Raw genomic sequence first — 24521 nt, 5'->3', positions numbered from 1 at the left:
CATCAACAGGGCGAGTAAGAAATCAGCAAAATCTCCGTGGATTTTGTTATGTTTTGGCTCAGAATTAATAGTTTTCTTACCTCTAGGTATTCATCAAGTCCCAGTTTGGTGAATTCAAACTGCAAATGGACTCTGAAGTTCATGTCTTCGACTGAGTGGACCACGATGTTAATAAACTGCATGCACGCAACCTAGGCCACAAATGCAAACAGACCGAGACTCCATTTATACCTGGTACTGTGATCTGTATCTGGATAATAACACCAAATCCACTGAGTCTTGCATTAACACCTGCCATTAAAATGAGGTGAACCAGTACGGTTCGTACTGGGATCTTTACTTGTGTAGAGATCCCAGTACGAACCGTATTTTAAGTTAATGCCAACTAGAAACAGAGTATTTGATCAACACCTATGTTGATTAAAAGACACATGTATGGGTAAAGAACATATTTTCCTACCATGAAGTCGATGTTTCCCTCCTCACTACGAAAGTAATCCATCAGTCTCTCGAAGCGATGCTTCTCTTTACAAACCTGAAATGAAAAAGGTGCAGCAACACAATTTTTGTGAAAAGTTGTAAGAGACCCAATATGTGTCTTCGGTGTTTGTGTTGCGCTTGCAATATCCAACATGTTAGCAATGACAAATAATTTATATGTTTATTATGCACATGATAAACAATAATTTGCATGTTGCACTTTTTAAATGTGTAAAAAGTGCTAAAATGCAAGCAACATCTTTTGGTGAACATTTCAACAATATGTTCACCAACATATTGCTGTGAATTTGCTCTGCATGTAAATGATTTCACATTAAAAAGGGATTTTTTAAGAACATGATTTTACTTTCACTATCCCTAAATTTATGTCCATGGCAATATGCAATACTGTATTTTGAGGACAGACAACTTGAGAAACATCAATTTCTTTCTTTCGGGAATTCCATCTTCTATGGAACCTTTAAAAACTTTTAAAGTTAGAAATTTCAAATAAACAATTTTATATGTTTATAAAAAGTATCCACAATAAATAACTTGTTTTTATGGACATTTATTGAACAGTAACCTGCTGTTCTTTTAGAAAGCAGTAGATGGCGGTAGTTAGAAACCTTCTATCCTAGACCATAAATGAAAAATACACATGTAGAAAGAAGCAGGTCTTTCATAATTAGTTCAAAATTACACTAGGCACCTCTTTGAAGTTATCAAAAGCTGACAGGATGATTTCGTGACCTCCTCGAACAAGACAGACAGCAGCAAGCAGCTCGAGGACCAACGCTTTCGTCCTGGAAGTGCAAGAGAATCTCATAAAAACAAGATATTTTAAACTAACACTGGAATATAAAGCTACTCAGAAAATTCTAAGAAAATGTATTAATATAAAGAACATTAAGAAGTTATAATCCACATCCAGTTTTAAACAAAACTTTTTTTTGTGACTGAGTTTTAAACGTTTGTTCTCATACTCTTCATTATAAAGCGGTCAATCCTGTGGTTCACCACTAATCTTTCTTTAGTAAACATTCCTTTTACAGCTTGCAAGCGTGCCTCTGATCCTCGACTTCAGAGAGAAGCTGAGCCCCATAGAGCATGAGGAAGCATATCGGATGGGCTGGCTGCATGGTTTCACCTATTGTTCATCCCGGGCCTGGTTGTAGGGGCCCCAGGACTCCTCAGGTTCTTACCGTGGGTTCTTATTGTTCAGGCTGAGAGCGATTTCATTGACAGCATGTGCATGAGACATGACCATATTGAAGCCATACTGCATGGAGAGACAGAGAAACAGACAGTGAGCAGGATGTGGTAAGAAAAAAAAAAGTATGTGTTCAACACTTGACAGCACAGGAAACGCATCATGCTATCCGTGTCAGACTTTGCACCACAGAGGACCGTGCAACGTGAAATGCAGGTGCAGCCGCTTGTATACCTGATAGTTCATGATTGCTCTCAAGCACATGATGCACACATGCACATCATCTTTTTGGCTCACGAGTCTCGAGTTCTTGATGGTTTTGCTGTTTGAAACGGATCCATAGCTGCAACAGATGGAATAAAGTTACAAGTTGAAATTGTCCAGTGATTTATTTGAGTTCATCATACATATATTCCTGCTGATTGAATGCCTTCCTCATGACCTGGGATGAGAGTGGCTCATAGAAAGCGAGAAAATTACAGAGAACAGAGACTGGGAAAGAAAAAAAAAAAAACACTTTCTTGAGGTTGCAGATGCATTATGGGAAAGGTTTGGTTTCCTTTCTTCTGCCAGGCGACCGAAATGTGAGATCACACACAGCTGTTGTGCAAATGTACTGCAAAGTCATCATATGTACAGTACATACACTTTTACTTCACACTTTTCCATTAATTTTTTTCTGGTCTATTCATTAATATCTCAATTTGTACAAGTGCAACCCTGAATTAGAATCCAATCAAAAGTAACTTATTTAATTAATTCAATTGAAAAAGTGAAACACATATTTGATAGTAAACTCATCACAAATATATGTCTACAAAAGAGGCTTATTTTAGCATGAATTTGGTTCGATGAGGAGTGGAATACAACATGAGACCCAAAACATGAAGCAGTGAAAAACATTAGTGGTGGAGCCCAAACCATTGGAGCTCTACTGCACTATTGTAAACGTCCAGCACTGTTTACAATTGACTCAATTCTGTTGTTAACCCAATTACTTGTGAAACTTAAATGTTTCTGCACCTTTTCTGTCTGTTATGTTTGGCTGTAGCACTGTGAATAGGCAGCTTCTAGTACAATCAGCTGGAGCAGAGCATTTCTGTGTTGAAAATATTTTATCTTCTTTTTTGGTTTGATGTGATTCTGCAATTTTCGGAAAAAAACAAATTCTAGGTTTTTGTAAACGTAAAGTATGATCTTCTACTTTTATATTACTGTTGTGTGTAATGAAACTATACTATAGGTTCACTTTTTTAATGGAATTTCTGACACGAATTATATTTTTGATCATATTGTAATTTACTGAGATGCACTTTTTACATAAGGTTATGCTAAAGCAATTTTTATCTAAAATTTGGCATTTATAAAGCCTCATATTTCACTCAAGTATGCATTCTCATCACACCTAACATCTAACTTCTCTTTTCTCCTGGGTATGCTACAGTGATGAGGAGAACTGCCAGACATATGCTGCTGCTAACAGCTGGCTCTCATCTGTAGATGGAGAGGATGCACATCTGGCTGGACGAGCCATTAACAATGAGAGACACAAAGTTCTAAAGGTCAAAGACGCTCAGCTTCTATGTTTGACAGAATTTATGCGTGACAAGACCGAGAAAGCGATAACCTAACCCCATAACTTATCGAAGCAGACTCCTGAGAGACAACAGCCCTGAGACTTGCATGCTAATTCATGTTTACAGCATTCAAGGGGAAAAGCACAGAGAGCCAACAGGAGGGCAAGCTAAAAGCGGGGGAAGTTACGTACCGCAGGACAGACTGGCGGGCAGAGCGCACCAGCGTGTTGCAGAAGGGTTGGGCGGCCGTATGGTGCAGATCCTCTATGGACCTGCTCCATGATTTAGCTTTGTCCAAGAAGCCATCCTCCCCATTTTCCAGCCCCTCAAAATCCAACCTGGGCCACGCACAGACAGACAGAGGAAGCCAACAACAGAGGCACGGGGGAGGGAGACGAGGGATGAGGGAGGCAAGGTTAGCGAGACAGCTTGGTAGAAAGCCAGGCGTTATATCAGGAGTACCGAAGAACGGGAAGCTGCATGATGAAGCTTAGCACGGAGATTCATTTCAGGCAACATGTAGCTCGAAGCTAAACCATGTAGCAACTGTCCAGATGTACATTCACACTGCAGCAAAGCTTTTAAAACAGTCCAAAAGAAGACATTTTATATGCACAGGCAGCATCCCCACAAGCTCTACAGGACGCAGCAGCTGGATTCCAGGCCAATCCCAGTTCCTCAGGAAAGGTTTTAGACCAGAGAGGTGTGAAGGTGTGGGTGTACTCACATGACAGCACACTGGGCAAAGGAGAGGTACTCAACCAGGACATCAAGACCTCTGTTCTCGTCATTGAGGAACTCCCTGACCCACCTGTGATGCATAAAAAACACAGAGGGGTCACCAAACCAGTAACACACCTTCACACTACACTTTGAGATCTACTGTTGGCATTTTAAATTAAAAAATATAAGAGCAACAGAAACTCTAGAAACTTTAGAAAGAAAAAGGGAAATGTGAAAGATTTAAGGCAGAACAAAGGCTGCAGAAGATGACAACAATTCATCATAATTTACAAAATGAGATGTTTTAAAAAGCTGTGCACTAAAATGACTCAGCGTAAGAGTAATGAATTGAATTATGGATGCTATGTTTATAAATACTGTAGCTACAGTTTATGTATGCAATGAAATGTAACATAATCCAATCAAGTATCTGTGGCAAGACAAAAAATGTTTACAGATGCCATTCTGTCACGGTGACTGGGTTTGAACATGAGAAAAATAGGCAAACATTTAATTCTCAAAATGTGCAGAGCTGGTAGCCCCACACAAACTGCCAGATCCTTCCCATTTTATAATTGTAAGCTACTTTCTCTTGGTCTATTTTAGGAAATCCCAGTAAAATAAATGAAAGGTGGGATTATAACATGCTAAAATGTGAAACATCCAAGGAGTATAAGTACTTTGGCAAGATACTGCATATCACAGTAGCTTTAGAGAAAAATACCATGTCTTTGCATGTAGATGAAGAATAGAGAGGGTCCAAGTTAATAATGTTTGAGGTTGATGAATTAAATCTAATATTTTTTTATGAAAGCAAGTTCCCTTAATACTCAAGGGAATCTCAGGAGACAAATATGGCTGTATCATTCTTCTTCTTCTTTGCAGCAGACAGACTATGAGGTCAATTTGATATTTAATCAGATTAATCTGGCCTCTAAAGTGTAGGGACTAGATGAAAACCAAGGTCTGATCATTTTCAAGACATACGCTTATAAATTAGTATAGAGTTATTTACTACTTTACATCAAAATCTACAACATGGAACAAAGTTTTTAAAATCCTGTTTAAAAGGAACTAATTGACAATAAAATGATTAAGATAAATATATTTCAAATGTCTTTAGTCTTCTACATAGAACAAAATAATGTTTTTTGAATTAATTTCCTGTTTTAATTCTTTAAGATATGAAAGCCCCTATTTCTGCCATTTCTTATGTAAATGTGTCATATGATAAGGTCAAGAGAAGAAAAGTCTGGACTACAAATTAGCTGCTTTTATGTAGTTTATGATCAGACTCTTCTACAGAGTTTTATTTGACCTTTCCTTACAAGATTACAACTTTAAATAAGGTTGACAGTTTTCATAGTTTTCTTTGCAATGGGGATGGGGGAGATTTTTTTAAGTGCTTTCAGCTTTGTTTCAATAACTTTTCAGCTCGTCTGCAGGTTAAATGTCACACTGCGATTCTTCCTAATTCTATAAACTGTTAAAGCAATTCCTGCGTTACGCCAAAGTATACATCGCAACACAACTAGAATAACACCAGAGAAAGGCTGAAGATATTTTCCGAGACGTTTTCCCCGGCCAGAGTAAAAGAATTGGGGGAAAAAGGTCCGCGGAAACAAAACGCTTCAGATTTCCAGGGATAGAAACCAACTCTAAACAAAGGAATTCCCATTGCACCCAGCAAAAGAATGCGGAGGGCATATGGCAGAGAAGTGGGCTCAGGTCGAAGCCCCTCACACTCCACAATATTTAGTCTGCCTCCCCCGCAGACCCCTGCTCAGCTCCTCCCCATTTTCTTCAGGAAACTTCAGGGGGGCAGGATTTGGGTAAAAGGTTCTTAAAATAGTCCCGAAACGCTGGATATGATTACCGGCTGCTAGTCAGCCAATGGATAAGCCGGGCTGAAAACCAATAAAGACCCTCAGATGAAGCGGAGGGAAGGAAGGAGAGAAGGAAAGAGGGGTGAGAAGAGGAGCAGAGAAAAAATAAAAAAATAAATAAAGGCATAGATTATCAGCTTATTGTCCCAACCTCTGTATCCCTTCCATCCATCCTGGGACCCCCTCACTCTTTCCTCTACATCTGTCCAACTAGTTGCCAGTTCTGATTGTATTGGCAATGCCAGTAATAACACACAGTAAGGCCCCCCCAGATTCTCTCGCTCTCACACACAGATGTGCAGAAACCAACATCTGTTGTGCTCAGTCCCGCCCACATAAGTCTTCTGAAAATATTTCTCTTGGTTGTCTTTTGTGCTTTTATTTAATGCTTTAAAACTGACTTTTACACTCTTTTTATGGGTTGGAATCAGTAAAAAGGAAAAAATACATGATACAGTTTAAATGTTGCAAGTGCTCTACAAATGAAATAAATGAAATTCCCACATAGAAAAGTCTCTTTGTGTTTCTGCTGCTGTCCACTGTGTCCATCTATCCCTTGGTCAGCCTGGCTTCCCGTCCTTCTGACGAGAACAACAAAGCTTCCTGCTTAACAGTGTGGAGGCATCACAATGGCTGCCCTCTGGGCATTATGAGGACCAGCTCCATGAGGCAGAGCTGCAGACCTTGGTAAGTTAGAACAATACGTGGAGTTATGGACACTAAAGCTCTGGGATTCTGTAGCAACTCACAAAGGAATAGTCTTTACAAAAGAAAAACTGTAAAGTCCCGCTGGCTGTCCCCCACCCCAAGCTTTTAGCACCAGTAAATACAGCTGTGTAATTCATCAGAAGATAAGAGCTGATTACCCAATGTGGTTGGTTCGCAGTGATATCTCCAGCTCCCTCAGGACTTTTGTGGATTCCTGCACACGCCGACGAAATTTCTGATAAACACGACAAAAACAGAGTTAGCCGCAGATTCATCACCATGACAAACTGTTATTTAATGGGTAGTGACAGACTACACATTGCTTTAAGATAATACTCCACCCATGCACACTCTTACACATTCATCTCTGATAGAGCCTGCTGTCTACAGTACCTTAAAGTATTTGCAACCCTTTGACATTTTGTGAAATTACAAATTCAACTTTCAATCAGACAAGAGAGAAAGTTTACTGCCATTCGATGTTTTACATTTGGAATTTATGTGATATAACTCAGTAATCATTTTGTGGTGAAAAGAAAGAAAGGAAATGCAAAGCTTTCGAAATCTTTTCAAAACAATATCTGAAATGTGTGGTATGCATTTGTATTTAGCTTCACTGAGTCCACATTGCAGAAACAATTTGATTTCTCTAAGCCGCTCAATATTTTAGTCTTAGCTTCTTTCATTTATCTCCATCCATCAGCTTCCCGCAGCATGATGCTTCCACCACAGGTCACATTAGGAAGGTGTACTCATTTTAAAATAGAATAGAATAGCATGAAATAGAATAGAATTCAACTTTATTGTCATTGCACTTGCCACAAGTACAAAGAAACAAAATGCAGCGCACTGTTAGTTTTTCTTAACACAGTGTTTTGTGTATAGGCTCAAGAAAGTTGATTTTGGTCTCATGTGACCAGATCACCTTCATCCACATGATAGCTGAGTTACTGACATGTAGCAAAAAGCCAAAAGAGCCAACGGAAATGCTTCTCCGTTTATTGCTCTCCTTGCCCAGAGTGTCCGGTTTAGGACGACAGCCATGTTTAGACATGTCTGCAGATGTTTCACGCTGTTGTCACTTTTGGATGATTGACTGAACACTGTCAGTTTTTCAGTTCAAAGTGTAGGACACTGTTTTATAACCTAATTTTGATTTAAACTTTACCAGAACTGTCTCCCTGACCTGTCTGCTGCGTTCGTTCTTTGTTCATTATTATTCTCCAACTTCAGCACTGCCATGACAGAACAGCTGTATTTATACTGACATGTACATTCACAGAGATATGTTTTTTATTTAGGGGTATCAGTACTCAGAGGGTTAAACACGTATGCATGCCACACTTTTCATTGTTTAGTTGCTTTGTTGGATTTGCCAAAAATTAGTGCAGCTCCACTTCCAGACAACAAGTGCATGTTCCCACTTTTCGTGTGACTCCTGGGTCTAAGTATCCTCTGAGCTTCTGGATGTAGGTGTGCGGGGGATTCTTCACTTGGAACCTCTCCTGAAAATAGAACAGGGCGTTGAAATGGAAGTTTACTCCAGGCAGAGTTGCACAGGCAGCTCTGTGCAGGTTGAGGAAACAGTGTTAGCGTGAATTCACCTGATCGCAGATCAAATCCCATTTCTTCTCATTGTCGTACTGCCTGAGGAGCCGAGCTTTGTCCGGAGGCAGATTCATCGAATTCTGGAATAAAAAAAAAACACAAAAAAAATCAGAATTAATTTCACCCGTGGCAACAAATGTATGCTTTCTCTATTTTGCCTATTTATAGCAGCGCTGTGCAGAGGCCTGTGGCGCCAGTAGTTGTACACGGGAATTTTGGATCGTGACCTCACTTCCTGTGTTGACTCCGCATCCTGTTGCAGGAGATGAGCCGCATCTCCTGCAGTCTGAGTCTCGGTTTGTTTCTCACCACAACACGCCGCTATCAGAGCCCAGGCTCATTGCCAGACCTGTTATCTAAAGCAGCCGTGAAAAAGGGAAAAAAAAAAAAAGAAAACACTTCAACACCGTAGGACATGTCCAGAGGCTGCCTGTTTACTGGGCTCAAATTAAACCTTAATTGCTTCAGTTTGTGTTCCTAGACTGCAACATTTAAGCAGTTTATGTCCGCATGACAACTGTGGAAGAAAAAAAAAAAAAAGACACACACACACATCTATATAGGTTGACTGTATGACAGAAGCTTTAGACTAATTGGTTCCTTCTGAGCCAAATGCTTATAAACAGGGATAGACAGGGGAAAATCTTGAAAATGAGGAAGCGCAACAATAGGAGGGAATTCTGACAGTGTCTGAAACTGACCGCTTCAGCAGTTCTTTTGAAGAAAAAAAAAAATAAAATTTGCATTTTCCTTGTGCTCAATGAACCGTCATTCAAGGATCAACTGCATGACAGGCAAAGCCACAGACTGTCTGTCGGCGTGACTTCTTAACCTGCAGCTATAATTCAGTCTGCAGAGCAGAGCATGCAACACACTGCTCCCTCCAGATGAGCTGCTCAGAGACCTTTCTTTCCCTCTATTAGAAGATTTAAAAAAAAAAACTATATATTTACTGCTATGACAACCACCCTTGTCGCCGAAAAGCACCACAGCATCACCCATGACAGTTTTAAAATTAATTTCCCAAGGAGACACTTGGTAGCTCAACATGGTAGTTCATCCTATCAATAAAACATGAGTAATTTTGTTTTGTAAGGAGCAAAGTTGGTAACTAAGGCGTGACTCTGTGGTTTAAGAGCTAATAACCACAGAATTGCATGAGCATAGATTTATGTCGCAAGTTTCTCAAATATATACAGCAAGAGAAAAAAAAATGTATGCGAAAGCTTTGAGAGGCTTTAACTGGGTGGAAATCTGTGCCAAGATGTTGAATATTTTGACTGGACTTAAAGCCTCTTGCAGTAGACGGGGGGGGGGGAAGCGACATGCATACCAGATGTTCAGAATTACTGAAGGAATGTGTCCTGTTTATAGTGGTAGTTTATGGCAGTAAACTTTCTCTCTTGTCTGATACTCTTTTCTTCTTTTTGGGGTAGGAATGTCACCTTCGGCAGTCTGAGGAGGTTTTCGCTCGCAGCAGAGGAGCGGCATCTCTCAACCGTACGTTTCTCTGATAAACCGTCTGAATGGTTTATTTAAAAAAAATTTAAAAAAAAGGTTGGGGGTGAAGAAGAGACCACACACAGTCAAACGTGAACTCTTTTTTCTGTATTTTTTATTTTTCTTCATGCAACTTTTACGCTCGCATCCACCACTTTATCCTAGACTGGGGTGAGAGGTCAAGGAGGGCCTTAAACAAAGACAGACTTCTCACTGGCGATCCTCATTAGCTCGTTCCAGAGGCACACTAGGTGTTTCAAGGCCACAGAGACATTTACTGCTTCAACATGATGTTAAAGCAGCCAACGTACAGCGGAAACTAAGTTTAATTGCTTCCACCTCGGATCTCCTTCATTCGGTCAGGATCTGCAGTCATATTATGAATTAAAATGTGAGGTCTGATGAGTCTCCTCATTTGTCAGATAAAAAATAATAATGAAAAATTCACAATTACCAGATGTTCAATACTTGAAACGTCAATCTGTGTGCAATTAATTTACATTTGCTTCACTTAGTGAACTGAGATACTTTAGTAAACCAAAACAAAAAGAAAAAAAATGTAATTCATTGAATATCATTATATATCTCATCTCCATAGGGTAGACTGATCTTTCTTTCTAATGTAGACTGATGCATGAATCGAGACCTTTACTTTTGGCTCGGTTTGTTCTTTATAATGTTGAATTAAAGCAGAACTGGGCAACCCTCTTGCAGCCGGGCTTCAGAGGACAGATGTAAATTTAATGCTTGGTGGTCTGGCTTTGTTTATGGGGCTTGTGTGGATGCAGCCAGAAACAGAAATAGGGAGCCTCTTTTAAATCACATGGGAACTCCACCTTTAGCGAGGCAGGATGGTGACAGACAAGGGTGGAGAGTCTGGGCAAAAGGATATGGAGGTGAAATGCAAAGTTGCAATTTTTCCAGTATGATTTCAAGTGAAGTGATTATTAGAAAATAAGGACAAGGATTTTTTTTTTTCCATTTTTCAGCACTGATTCAAAAAAACAAAAACAAACAACGTTGCAATTGGAATTTAATTTAAGTTTAAAAAGGAGCAGATGATGTGCTAAACCACACAGGGTAATCTGAGTGAATATCACTGGGCTATGCTGGTGCTGCCAAAAATGTTCATTGGTGCCACTATTACTTGAAAGACGTTAATTAAAGGTTACAGATGGCATCAAAGGTCGGTCAGTTCTGGCCAACATTAAACCAAATCAAACAAAAATAAATGAAGGACAATTGCGCCACAAAATATTTATAAAAAGCACAAACCAGAACTAACGTGGCACAATTGATTGACACCAGCTGTGTTTGGTTTAGGTCATGTGCTTGAGCAGGGTGACCTTTCATGACCTCAGCGAGCGTCTATTGACGTCTTTAAAAAGGATCGCAGCACAAACCAGCACAAGCAGAAATTCTTATGACCTTTACAAGAGTTTAAAGAACGTGGAGCAGCCAAATGTGCAAAGCTAAAATCTAACACGCACATTTTCATCGAAGTGTAACCAACCCTTAAAAATGACTACCACTACAATAACTAATATTGTACAGCTTTGGTTTTTTATCTTAGACCAATTAATTCATGTCATCTTTTATTTCAAAGTTGATTTCTTAAGCCTGTATCCATCCCTTAATAGCTGATGTTTTTATGCTGTTTTTGTTTTTGTTTTGACAAAATCTATTGGTCATTTTACAAAATCTATATTTTGTTTAAATATTAAGAACTCATTCTTAGTTTTAAAAAAAAAATTACAACTACTGCTTTTTGAGAATTTCTGGATAAATACTCTAGGATCTGTCCAACCCTGAAGGCCGCTTCCCTTTGTTTTTTCTGGTCAGTGGTGCGTTCTCAAGAAGAACTGTAGGGCGAGGAAGCGAAGAGGAAGGTCAATTGTAGTAATTCAATTCTGACTAACTGGAAAACATGGAGACCAGATGCACAGAGAGATACTCATCCATTTGGCAAAGACAAAGGAACAAAGGAAGCATAACATGCGTATTGTTTCAGTGTATGACTGCATGATTTGACGTATAGGAGTATTTATTAGAGGCAGACATGGAAGTATTTGACTGATGAGCAATAAATGCATAATAGAATCTGACAATTAAGAGAGCTGTCATTCTGAGGGGTGATATATGAGGTATCTAATAATGTCTGTGGGAGGTTTTGGTAGTGTAAACAAACACAGGTGAGAGCGTGGGGCCGCAGGTGTTATTAACTCAACTGTAAGACGTTTGCTTGCAAACAATGGAGGGACAGAAGTCATAGGAGCGGTTTCCTTCCCGACATGGTTTGGGGAATTTGAGCCAAGTAACCCAATTTAGCTAATTTCATTTCACTTTCTCCCACAGTGATGCTATCTTTCACTTCCTGTGTTTAAAAGGAGCTTAAAGAGTTCATTTTATGTGGGAGAGTGAGCAGCAGCACTTTAAAAAGTTTAAGATCCATTTGCCAATTTTAGGAGAAAAGCATTACAGAAATGCCAAAAATGTTTGCGCTTGTTATGTTGCCCACGTATCCTCTCCTCCCAGCGCAGTCTTTCCTGCTGGACCTGATCTGAACCGTACAAAGGATCCAGTGTGGGGCTTTGTTCTGATCTGATGCTCTGCCATACCCATCCTTTTGACATTTGAGCTAATTTTTACCCCGCTCCTTCACGTGGAGTCGCTAACAATAGCAGGTGGGTAGGGTCAGTTTATACCCTGTGGTCCTTTTTATACAGTAAAAGTAATTGCCCGGCACAACCGGACAGACTGGTTTTAATGTCAATTCTCCCACTTAAGCAGAATGAAAGTCCTGGGTGGGCAAAAGTTGAATACTGTTCAACTTAATTTTCCGGACTAATGGGTTAACAGAGGATTCAGTGCAATTGGTTTGTGGTAGCTCTTGTAAAATGAATGAAAAAGAACCCACATCATCAGGACACATGGTTGTTGTAAAGCAAACGCCTACAAGCCGACCAGGTGAGGGTGTAACTTCTAAAGCAGGGGGGATATTGGAGCCGCAAACAAAGGAAACTTTCAAAGAGTGAGCAGTTTAAGTATCTCAAAGAGTCATGTTTCTGGTTAAGGAGGGCGAGTAAAGCTACCAAGGACACAGCGGAACACTTAAGTCACACGCTGGCCCCTAGGTCCGAGCGCAGATATCCGACTCTACGGGGCACCTCCATCTGCCCCCTGTGACCGGACAGGCGCCTAATCCGAACTGATTTACAATCAGCCTTGAGATGAGTTTATGACCGGCAGCTGGAGCTCGAAGCCCCCCAAAAGATACAAATGGAGAGGAGTGACAAAATGTTTCCTCCTTGACCTCGAGTCATACATTTCCTGCTAGAAATACTGTACACGTACACTGAGCCAATAACAAAAACACAAGAAAAGCTTTTATGCTCTGCCTTATCCACCCCTGGCCAAAATGCTTCCTCTTTCACAATGTGTGTCTATATCTAATTTGATAGGCTTTGCAGGCTAGACTTGGCTCACTGGGAAAGGAGTGGGTGGCTGGAGAGCTCACCGTGCCGGACAGAACCGCTGGCAGTCTAGACGGCAGACTCTAAAGTCTCTCTGCTCATCAGGACAGAGTCCAGGGATGAGGGACCAAAGAATCATATCAGATATAAGCTTACTGTAAGATGTGTGATTTCTACAGACAACAGTGAACTGAGAATAATTTCTACAGTGACTGCAAAAGTATTCATTGGATTTTAGGTCTGTTTTACAGCCTCTATCAAATCAATATTGATACATGTCGCGATAGACATATCATTAATACCAACAGATAATACATCTGATAGAACATACAGTATTTGATCCTTAGCTTATTCACTTCTATCCAGAACAGCACAGCACTCTGGGAAATGTAGGCAGAGGAAAGACTTTACCTGCATTGCCAGCTGAGCAAGGTCGGTGGTATCAACTAACTCGCTCAACTTTTTAGTCACCTAGCATCTCACTTGCGTTTTGGTTACCTAGCAACAACTTGTTGAGTAACTTGCACAGCAGCAGTTTCAGGTTTTGCCACCGAGCCTCATAACCGCTTAAAAATAAAAGACAACAGTGTGGAGTGAAAACTGTGGATGAAAAAGTTAGTTTATGCCACCAGTTTGGCAGTATTTCATATATTTCAAACAAAAAAAAAACTTATCAATAATTATTATTTTGACTGATATGGAATGCTTATTCATCAAGCATTTTTCAGCCATACTCCATCTCCTCTGACAGGTTTTCTTTAGCCTTCCGTCCTTTATTCAATCTGACCAACTTCCTTGTCCCTGCTGAGATAAAAGCCAACCCTCAGGATGATGCTGCCACTGCTATGTAGCACCAGGGAGAATGTTGGTATGTTCAGAATGATGATAAGCGGTTCTACTCTTCCACATGTATTAGAAGAGTATAAAATGTTCAGTTCTGCTCTCATCTGACCAGTCTCCACCTTTGAGCTCATTTTATAAACAGGATTTCTGCTTATGACAGTAAGGGCGACTGAACAATAATTGCATATTCCACTTGTGCCACATTGTTTATTTCTCTTCTGCGATTGATCGTTCACGCAAAACTCCAATAAAATACTTTTATTTTCTTCTTTGTAACATGGCAAAAAGTGAAGATATTCAGGGGGTGTGAAAACTTTTGTAAAATTAATTTTATGCAGTAGATTACTTGTAAAAAATATATATGTATAAATTTTAAAAGTGTTTCTATAAGAAACAAAAACAGCATTGGGGAATTTTCCTGTATAACAGTGCAGTCATTAATCAGCGAGTACCATAAATGAATAAATGGTCAAGAAATAAAAATACTCAAGCATTCCATAATGAGTAATATAAGCTCCGAGGATCTGTGTTCCCAGCAAAAACCAGAAAAAGAAGCCAACAAGGAGGCAAAGAAAACAGTAGGAATATGTCGAGCTGGCATGACTATTTAAGCATAATAAGCAACCCTAGAACGGAAAGTGATGCCCAGTCGCCACTAAACCAGAAATAACTGGAAGCAGTTCAAGATAAATATGTCCTTCTGGAAAAAATAACTTCAACAAGCCCTGAGAAGGACAAAAAGAGGTAAACATAGAACTAGCTTTTGGACATTTGCTTGACGTAGCGTACATGTCTCACTCCATGAGGTGATCTAACTGGATGACCATCATATTTGATATCATTGGTGTGCATCAGACTTTACGACAGACTCTAACATCCCATTTTATAATAATGGATGTTTCTGTCAGCGCTGCGTGTTTGGATAACTCCTTTTCCGTTGCAGTGAAACACAATGAGAGGAGACAGGATGGGAGCTTCAGCTGTTGCCGTCACAGAGCTGCAGGGACTTCCGCTAACTCTTCAGGAAATCAAAAAGCCACTTCGGGTGACTTTGGCTTTGCTCTGCTGCGGGATACATGCAGATCCGACACATCCACTGTCGCAGCCAGTTTGTTTTAAGTGTAATTTCAGCGCCTTGTCCAACTCTGGGATCAGGTCTCACTGAACCAAAAGCGACAGAGCAGAGTGTGAGAAAACACGGCCCCCCTTTCTTCAGAGCGGACACCCGATCGGCCCCCTCACTCTTTGGCAAGGTAACCCAAACCAGGCCAGGATAACAAAGCGTGCACACAGAGTTGCTGGAAGGAGGGGACAGCAGCAAAGCACACACTACCAAGCCAAAAAGCACAAGAAACAGAGAGTGTCGCTCATTCTGGTGCTGGGCCTTCTGTACATATATAAGCAGTGGTGCAGGTGTTTATGGGAAAAAACAGCACAAGAAGGGGAAAAACCACCAGCAGAGCGCGACTCAAAATAAAACCACTTCATAACATCTGATTAACTCCTTGACCTTTCACTATGAAGTAATGCAAAAACATCTAAGACTTTATGTTTATTTTGATCACGCAGAAAAAATGAATAATCCTCAGATGTCTAAAGGTCATGGTCAGCACCTAAAGGACTGTTTCCAAACCAAGTTTCGTAAGGCAGGACAAATATAGGTAAAATGTCTCAAACTTTCACTAAACTATGTCCATCTCAAATTATGGGCTGCTAAAACAATATTATATCAAGAGCTTACAGCTGCGTTGTCAGGTTTTCTGTCCTCGTCTGGAGGCAGCCTGAGGTCCCCCCAACTATGAACCTAATATCGACGTCTGAGTCAGGCTGGTGAGATAAATAACTTCCAATCTCTTCTTTTCAACACAATCAAATGGACACCAAAACAACAACAGGATGGCGGTGAAATGCTACTTCCAGCTCATAAATCAACAGCCTCCTCTCAGAGCCCATTTGCTACTTGGTTTGTTTAAGCGGTGATGCAGAAGCAATAAACAGCAATGATAAGTTGGTCCAAACTAAAAAAAAACAAAACAACAATTATCATCACAGGCTTCTTTGAAGGCAAACCCACAAAAAGTAACAGATAAAGGGTCCTGCAGGGTCCGTCTGAAGCTTCAAAAATGTGCAATCAGAAAATAAGCATTTGTTTCCGTCTTCTGATCCGTTCTTGAAAGCAAATGTGACATAAAACAGAGCAGCTTAGGAAGTTGACATTACTGTTCAATACTGGATGTTTTTCTCCCCACATAAATTCTGCCTGATCAAGCACATAAAACCTTTCAGAGTTATTAATTTATAACTCTGACCTATAAATAAACAAGTACCAATCAGGTGTTCCTGCTCCATGCTCTAATTTAGAGTTTTATTTAAGTCTGACTTGTTGATTCAGATTGACACTTTTTTTTGTAATCACTATAAAAAATTAAAAAAAAAACTCTGCTTCTTCTTCTTGGTACATCTCTACCTAATTCATTCAGAGATTTAAAAAAACAAACCAAGAACCCTTGTTGAGTGAGTTAGTTGGATCTTTATAAACGTTGGTATTGGAAGACGTCGACAGAGACAGAAACTTTTTACTGTCATCAAAAGAAAATTTAAAATGTGATTCTTGAACGAGTGCGGAAAACCCGTTGAGAAAAGGATTATCAACGAAAGGATAATGAAGGTTCCAGTCAGTTATTTTGTGCCATTATTTTTCCCCCCCTATTTCTTGAAAACAGGTTTTTCAGAAAATATGCTGAAAGGAAATCCAAGGTGACAAAAAAGCTTTAGAAATTCTGTGAAACTAAGATAAAGTCTACTTTGGAAGCTTTCAAAATCTAATTAAAAGGGAAGTACAAAACAAGTAATGAGTCACAAAATTTTTAGTACATCTAAGGATTTTCTTCTGAGGGGAAGTAGCAAATCTTTCGCCTACAATTTTTATATTTTGATTTCAGAAATGTCCAATTTAGAAGTCTTTACCCTGCAGAAGTGAGCTTTTGAGTGCTGTTAGGCGCACATCCTGCTTGTTCTCAGTGTCCAAGCAAGCCTCAGGGAAGCCCCCGGCAAACAGGGGATACGCACTGGGAATGTTGGGAATGCAGGTACATGAATGCCACATTAACTCATGCCGGTCAGGCATGTTAGCACGCTGTCCGGTTAAAAAGGTCGAGGACTGCGGAGCGATAATAAGGTTTCCATTCAGAGAATCTTAAGAGAAATTTGTAGTGAACAAATGGGAACGAAGTCAGGAGGAAGAAAAACAATCGTCAAGCAAAAATTAACTAATGACATCACCGCATTTCGAAGAAAAAAAAACTTGCTTCTTTTTTTTTTTTTATAAAAATGACTTCATTCACTTCTAGCGTCATTTTGTAAGAGAAGCAGAAGTCTAGAGGCAGCCGAATGTAAAGTGTTCAAGATCAGAGGTGGCGTCGTGATCCAGCTGCAGCCCACCAGGTTTTTTAAAGGGGCTTGCAGCGGTTTTTGAAGGGAGGGGATTATAGGGGGGGGGGGAGATGGAGTGTGGCTGCACAAAGGGCACTGGGGGGGAAGAGGCACCCTTTTCTAAAAACAACACCAACTGACAGAGTCCCCATTGTACTTTAGAGGAAACCACTTCTCCAACATGCAGCCCTGATGCAGCTGCATTAGAGCCACATGCTCCACACCCCCATTGACACACTCAGCTGCACACATAAAGGCAAAGTGATCGCCTATAAATGGCAAATGTGCTATTAAAAAAAAGGGGGGGGGGGGGAAGCGGGGGGGACTCTTGTAACTTGTCAGAGTCTCCCTTTTTTGTAAACAAAGCAACTCAGGGCAGGAATACATACACATTTTTCTGATATGATAACCTTGTGGTAGGAAAACAGACAAGTGTGAATCAACAAGCAGCAGCTGGTAAGCTTGGCCAAAACGCAGGAGAACGGAGTAAACAGTTGGTGTAACTGGGAAGTCACACTTTCACGTTTTCTAAATGTAAAACACAGAAAGCGACAAAGATATTTCTAACTACAGTGAGTCATTTTACTGATTATTCTGATACCATGTGGTCATTACAATGAATATCTCATATCACCTAAAATTTAAAGTGCAATAAGTAAAAAAAAAGGAAGAGCTCTGTGAATGAAATTGAATATGTGCATACAAGAACACGGTTTCCCAATTTCTACTTAGTCGTGGATCTTAACTTTTGGTTTCCAAAAATACCATAAAGAGAGAGAGAAAAAAAAGTAGTAAGACGCTAAAACTCCATATAAAATATACCAGGACGCCAGGTGGACACACCGATATCTCTGCCTGCTTGGCTGCTCTAAAACCAAATCAACTGTTTGAAGTCATCTGCTATATCTCTTCCGTTTTAGACTGTTGGGATTTATTAATTAAACAGCTGTACTCTGCAGAAGCACTCAGATTCTGCCATGTTTTACTTACAAACTTTGTTGTATTCATTTTTAATTACACTTATTCTTGTGAATTCTTCCGACAAGACAAAAGACACCGGTGGTGTAATATATTTTTGGTCCAATAAAAGCCTTAAAAAAAAAGTGTGTCCTGCATTTGTTGTCCACCCGATTTCCTCTGATAATCCTAAATAAAGACCAGTTTGATCAATTCTCTTCAGATGTGATTTAATCAGATGAAACTAAAATGTAACTTTTCTGCCCACATGCATAATACAATAGATTCTGTTTCTCTAATGTACAACACGTTATTGGCTGCATTATGCTGTGGGCTCTTCAGCAACAACTGAATTAGAATAAGGCAGATTAAAATGGCTCTAAATCCAATTGGAAAACGTTAAATTAAACCTTTAAAATCACAGAACTTGAGAATATTTAGCGAAGCTGAATGAGGAAATGTATTTTAGTTTGAAATCAAGAAAGTTTGTTCCAAAGTATTGACGAAACGGGGCTGGAACAAGTACAAAGAACACTTTTTATATGTGTAAATTCCTCTTCAGCTCACGACTATGCTGTACCTTTTTATTCGTCTCCGATTTAAATTCCCAACAAATAAAAGTTTGTTGAATTATGAAAAAAAAAAAAACGAAAATGGGCGAGATACTTTTGCAAAATACCTCGCACAAAATATGTTTTAGTCATGGGAGAAACATTCCCATTTTACTCCATAAACAAAGCCGAGTCATATCAGGGAAAAACCGCAACCACCGTTTGGCAAATAAAAATTATTTTGGATTTATAGTGCTTTTTTTGTTTTTTTTTTCCCCGAGCAACTGGAATGTATTAGTTCCACTTGAGAGGCGGCTCGATTTCCCTCAGATTTGAGCCGTAAAGAATCAGTGTCGTCAGACGGAGCAGGAGTCACACTGTCAGCATATCTGACATGACTGACATAACCCCATCTTTCGGTAGTTTTCCCACAATCAAAACTCTTGGGAAAAAAAAAGGCAGTAAACACCACAGAGCTGCATGATGCAACTCGGTGACAGAGTTCAGGAGACGGAGCAGAGTCAGACAAATCGTTTAGGTTGGTTTGCAGTGCAATGGAGGGCCAAAAAAAATAAGCAGTGCTGCTCCTAAATATATATGTGCTGTTGGTGAAGTCATTCTGACCAGCAACAGAAGAGGAAAAAAAAAAGCATCAGTTGAAGAGAAATCTTCCCTCTCGAGTTCTCCTCTGGCTTTCAGCTGAAACCGAGACGCAGGATTCATGTTTGTCTCTCATCTCACGTCACTTTCATAAGATATGATCATATGGGAAAAGTTATGATTGTGGTAAAAGTCCAGTAAAGGTGAAAGTTGAGGAAATAAACATTGTTGAGACAAGGCCACAAAGTCAGAATTTAGCTGAAAAAAGGAAATCTATCAGCTATCTAGAGCTCAGTGAAGATCAGCTTTACATTAGCAGGGAGCAGCAGCAGCACGGTTCTTATTGCCCAGTGAACAAGCCACAATGATAGAAACAATTTCCCCTGTAAAATGAGAAAAATTCCTTTTTCCAGCCACAAGCCGAGGTAGCACAAAAGAGAGCAGGAGCAAGACGATGCCTTTAGCACATGTTGCTGTTTAGAGCGAACCAAAGCATTTTACTAGCACACCACATGAAGTAGTCATATATGCTAACTCAGGGGTCCCGCCCCTCCTCCACTCCTGAGCCACCCTGCTAAAGTCATTAGAGCGGGGATATTACTACGCCGGGGAATGGCTGCAGCAGCCATGACATCATGAGGGGCTGCTGTCAGTCCAGTGAAGCCTGGGCGGGCGCCGTGCCCAAGAGAGAGGACTCGTCCGTTTGCACCGGAAGTTAGAAACACAGATGTCTGAGTGGAGTGGCCAAGAGGTTAACTCTGGAGGAGAAACCTCAGCTCAGGTCGAGGCTTCGCAACCTTTATGAGGAAGTGGCAACAAGCGGCCACTGTTGAAGGTGGTCAGAGCGAATCGATGGACAGACACAGAATAGTCCAGAGCGATCCTGAAGGGAAACCAATTGGACAACACAATTGACATCAGACCGGGTCAGACGTAGACCCGCCACGATAAACTGCTGGATGATAAACTGCCCCAGAAGTTCTCACGATATGATAATATTGTTGTTAATTGAGACCAAAGCTGAAATTGAACACCAGTTTTGGTAGAAAGAGAGGGAGAGAGAAAACAGAAGAACAGTAAATCATGCAAATGGAAATTATTAAGCTCATTTTAATTTATCTGGCCTAGTCAGACGTTCACCTTTTAGCAGAACAGCTACAGAGCTACAAAGGAACAATTTAGAACAAAGTCTATTTAGGCGTTGGAATGGCCCAGTGCAAACCCAGGGACTCTGAAGCATTGTTTCTCCCAAACCTTTCTGAGACACTTAAATCCCAGTTGGACATTTTAATTGAACCATTAGTGGGACGATCTACTGCCGCCAACACCATGTCCTCCAGATGAAATCTGATGACTTTTGATGTACATGTACCTCCAAACAGTACGTGAACAGGGCAGGGAGAGAAGACCTTTGTCTGATAAGGACTGGAAACCTTTACTTTCCCACAAAGTAAAGGAAATCTGGAGCTATTACGGGGGTAGAGCCGGGCGGGGTTCTGGAGGCTGAAAAGCGTTTCCCCACTCTCAGCTCAGAGCTGAAATGTTGAGTCTACCGCTTCACGCGTAGAAATCATCGGCCGCTCCGCACGGCTGAACATAATGACAGGGATCATCTTTGTGCTGCAGGAAAAGCCAGACGGCTGCAAGGCTGCTCTGCTTCAGGCAGGATGCGTGTCGATGGAACCGTTTCCAGGCTTTCTCCGAGGGAAATGCACCTCGCAGAAAGAAAAACTGTTGTATCTACGGCGCGTTAAAATGTCTCACTGTAAGACGTCAAGGCCTCTCACAGGAGTAATCAGCATGTGGAGCACATGATCTAAGATGTTGTAATAGTGTAGTACAGTGCGGTCTATAATTATCTTACTGCTGAGACTCTGCGACTGACTGACTGACTGACTGAATTCTTGCTGCGGATGGTTTGATTCAGAGGCTGCCAATAACCGTGGCCCGTCATACCCAAACTCGTGGCAGGTCGGCGAGTGTTCTGCAGCAACGCTACATGACTTGGACGCGTCGAGCTTCTCGCCGCCTGGAGTTCTGATTGAACTCTTAAAAATGTGAGAGCAAAGTGCGAGGCGTGGCCGGCGTGAACGAGGAGCCTGAAATGAGCAGTCAAGAAAAATTGCCACGTTACATGACAAATAAACACCAGGGGGGTGTTGTCTCTGCATGGGAAGACACCGGAACGGTAAACGTATCTTGTGAGGGTTTGTGTCTGGAAGGAAACACAAGAAAAAAGTCCTAGAATACAGGTTAATCATAGGGCTGGGAACAATGTGGTTTGACAATGACATCCTATTGGGCAACAGAAGACCACATGAAGATCTGTTTCCGAGATTCAAAAGCAAAGGACCGGGGTCAAAAGCATCGACTCACTGGAGGCATTTTGTTTGTTGTTGTTGTTGTTTTTGCAAAGACGCTGTGGTGGCACAGGGGTAAAGTGCCAACACAGCCCAAATATGGAGGCCTTGGCCCTAGATGAGGTCATCACAGGTTCGAGTCCTGGCCTGATGACCCTTGTTGCAAGTCTTTCATCATCCACTTTCCTGTTGTGCCACTCTCAAATAAAGGCCGGTAGAACCAATAAAACCTTTTAAAAAGGAAAAGCAAAATGTTAAAGTGTCGTTGCTTTGTCAGTCAGTCAGGGACAATTTATTGAACCGACCCAAAATGACGGATTCAACTGGTCCCTTCTGAACTCAGGGTTTCAGTATGACAGTTCACTGGCTTCCAGGCAGACAATGATGCTTGAAGGCGATTGTCACGCGACCCCGCTTTAACTCTTGTGACACAAACACAAACGCTTCAATAAATGACTTCAACCCACCTATTTGAAGAGGAGTTTTTAAAAAAATGGCTCTTTCCCCCACGCAAGAGCAAAAAAAAAAAAAAAAATTAAGCAAGCAAATGCTATTATAACACCAAGACGGATATTCATTTCACTTTCATAATCTGAATTTTGAAAGCTGACTCAAGTTCAGAATTAAAGGAAACAGTAAAGGCAAAAAACACCCCAATCCTGGCTGTTGTAGCTAAAAGCATCGGGGTTTTTATCCCGAAAAAACTCCCGCTGACCAATTTAAGTCCAAATATGAAAGTTGCAAGTGCAATTCCCACAGGACGTTTCAGGCAGAAATGTGAAATGTGAAGCCACCAGTCGCTAACCTAACCAAATTGCACCACACGAATGAGGAAACACAAAGCTGTGCCATATGAAGCTTTCAAATTTCACTTCTATAACCAGTAATAAAGATCAGACGAGTCAAAGCCACAGCCAGTGTTGTCTCTTTGGCCTAATGCGGCCGTCCCGATCTGTCATCCTGTGCGCTTCACGGTGTTGAAAAGTGATAGAAGTGGCTTCTGAGTGCGTCTGTGTGTGTGTCTGTAGTAATTATAAGAAAGCACTCAGAGGCAGCAGCAGCAACCTGATGTGGAGTGAAGGAGGAAAAAGGGGAGGGGAGACACTCCTCGGGTGTGGGAGTTTTGGGGGAATTCAGAAAATGTTGCTCTCAGATGCTTTGCCTGCCTTCAGCGAGAAAACTGAACCAAACAAAGGCCTTGATGTGCTCCATCAAGGATTTACAGTAATTTGTTTTCTCTCTCTCTCTCTCTGCTCACAGTGTTGAAAATGTCCCTCAGCTGCTCCCAGCAGGCCGCAGTCAGCTATAAGGCTCCTGACTTTTTTTTTTTTTTTTTTTGGAGGGGTTGGGGGGGACAAAAGAACCACAGGAGAGGAAAAGGACGGGAAGGTGGGGGCGGCGGCAGCAGCAGGGTAAAAAGCGAGGGGCGGAACAGCACAAGTCTGTTGGTTTAATGACGGGCCATAAAGACGTTGATGCGTAAACACAAACACACTTTAGAGCCAGTTAAGAAATCCGCAACGATTAACTCCTTACAGGACCGCACTGCGATGTAGTCGAAATATAATAACTTAAAGATATAGAGGGGGAAAAAAACAAATAAAAAAGTAGCCTGGGTTCATCCTGACTCACCAAAACAATGGCAAACTTCTCCTCCAGCTCGGTGGGGTCAGGCATGGGCACCTTCAGAGGCATGATGTGATGCTTCATCTCCGACTGGCCGTCAGCGCTCTCCACGTTACCCATTTTGCCCTCCTGTCAACGTGAGACCTCCGAACTTCTCGGCTTGATTTTTTTTTTTCCTCCTTCTTCTTCTTCTTCTTCTTCTTTGTATCTCTCTGCTGGTGATAAATCCACGGTGAGGCTAAATGTTTCCCCCTCCAAAACTCTCCGGCTTCATTTACGGCTCCCTCCGCATAGTCCACTTTTTTTCGCGAGTAAAACTCGACTGACGACGCGCTGGTTTCCCGTCGCTGTCCCAGTAAGTGCCATTTACCGTTAATCGAGCTGGTGATTAGAAAAAAAAGAATTCAAAACTTCCGACAGAAACGCAGCTTTCTTTTCCAAAGTGAAATATCAGATTCGACTGGCCAATCCATCACTCAAAAAAAAGAGAGAAAAAAAAGCCAATTTTTCCTCAAAGCCGTTGATAAAGTGTCCTTTACTGCCCTACATTAAGTTTTTCTTGCAGCTCAACTTTTCTTGGCTACGCTGCGTTTCCATTCATTATTGTTGTGTGATCCTGATTAAGCTGTTCGCCGTCGCGTCCACTCAGAGGGCTGGGTTTCTCGTTTGTCCCGCCCCCCACACAGACTGCTCTTGCTCCCATTGGCTAAGAGAGGCGTCAGTCGCTCGACCCGCTTTCACATCTGTAGGCACTTGAAAGCCCAGCCGTGCAGCTGGATGCAGGAGGTGAAGGTCTACCAGCACTTCGCTGCCATCTTGCGGCCAAGTAGGAGAATGGCAAGAAAAAAAAGTTATTGGGGCCTGCATAGCAATGCATAAGGAGAGCAGTAACTGCCTCCATGCATTGCATGGCAGGCACCTATTAATCTACACCCAATAGAGTGTCTCTTTATTTATTTATTTATTTTTCTTCCGTCAACCGGA

At 41.1% G+C, this 24521-nt stretch overlaps 1 protein-coding gene across 5 annotated transcripts in view; it reads right to left on the bottom strand.

Annotated features, from left to right (window-relative positions):
• The window catches only part of fmnl3 (formin-like 3), a 36365-nt gene extending 12237 nt beyond the window's left edge, over positions 1-24128 (bottom strand). For 4 of the 5 annotated variants that reach the window (XM_055049638.1, XM_055049640.1, XM_055049641.1 and 1 more), the window contains exons 1-11: positions 23544-24128; positions 8192-8275; positions 8012-8092; positions 6746-6822; positions 3998-4081; positions 3462-3608; positions 1928-2036; positions 1686-1762; positions 1193-1286; positions 461-535; positions 81-191 (exon numbers count right to left, since the gene is read on the bottom strand). In XM_055049638.1, the coding sequence (XP_054905613.1) occupies positions 81-191; positions 461-535; positions 1193-1286; positions 1686-1762; positions 1928-2036; positions 3462-3608; positions 3998-4081; positions 6746-6822; positions 8012-8092; positions 8192-8275; positions 23544-23657 (1053 nt within the window). In that variant the 5' untranslated portion in view covers positions 23658-24128. The remainder of the gene's footprint in view (positions 1-80; positions 192-460; positions 536-1192; positions 1287-1685; positions 1763-1927; positions 2037-3461; positions 3609-3997; positions 4082-6745; positions 6823-8011; positions 8093-8191; positions 8276-23543) is intronic. The other variant, XM_055049642.1, reaches the window with a different exon arrangement.
• Between the last annotated feature and the right edge of the window lie 393 nt (positions 24129-24521).

Source organism: Poeciliopsis prolifica, unplaced genomic scaffold (genome assembly GCF_027474105.1).
Source record: "Poeciliopsis prolifica strain line A6 unplaced genomic scaffold, Auburn_PproV2 SCAFFOLD029, whole genome shotgun sequence".
Taxonomy (NCBI): Eukaryota; Metazoa; Chordata; class Actinopteri; order Cyprinodontiformes; family Poeciliidae; genus Poeciliopsis; species Poeciliopsis prolifica.
Note: the sequence above shows the minus strand (reverse complement) of the source record. Positions and strands in the feature narration are given on the sequence as shown.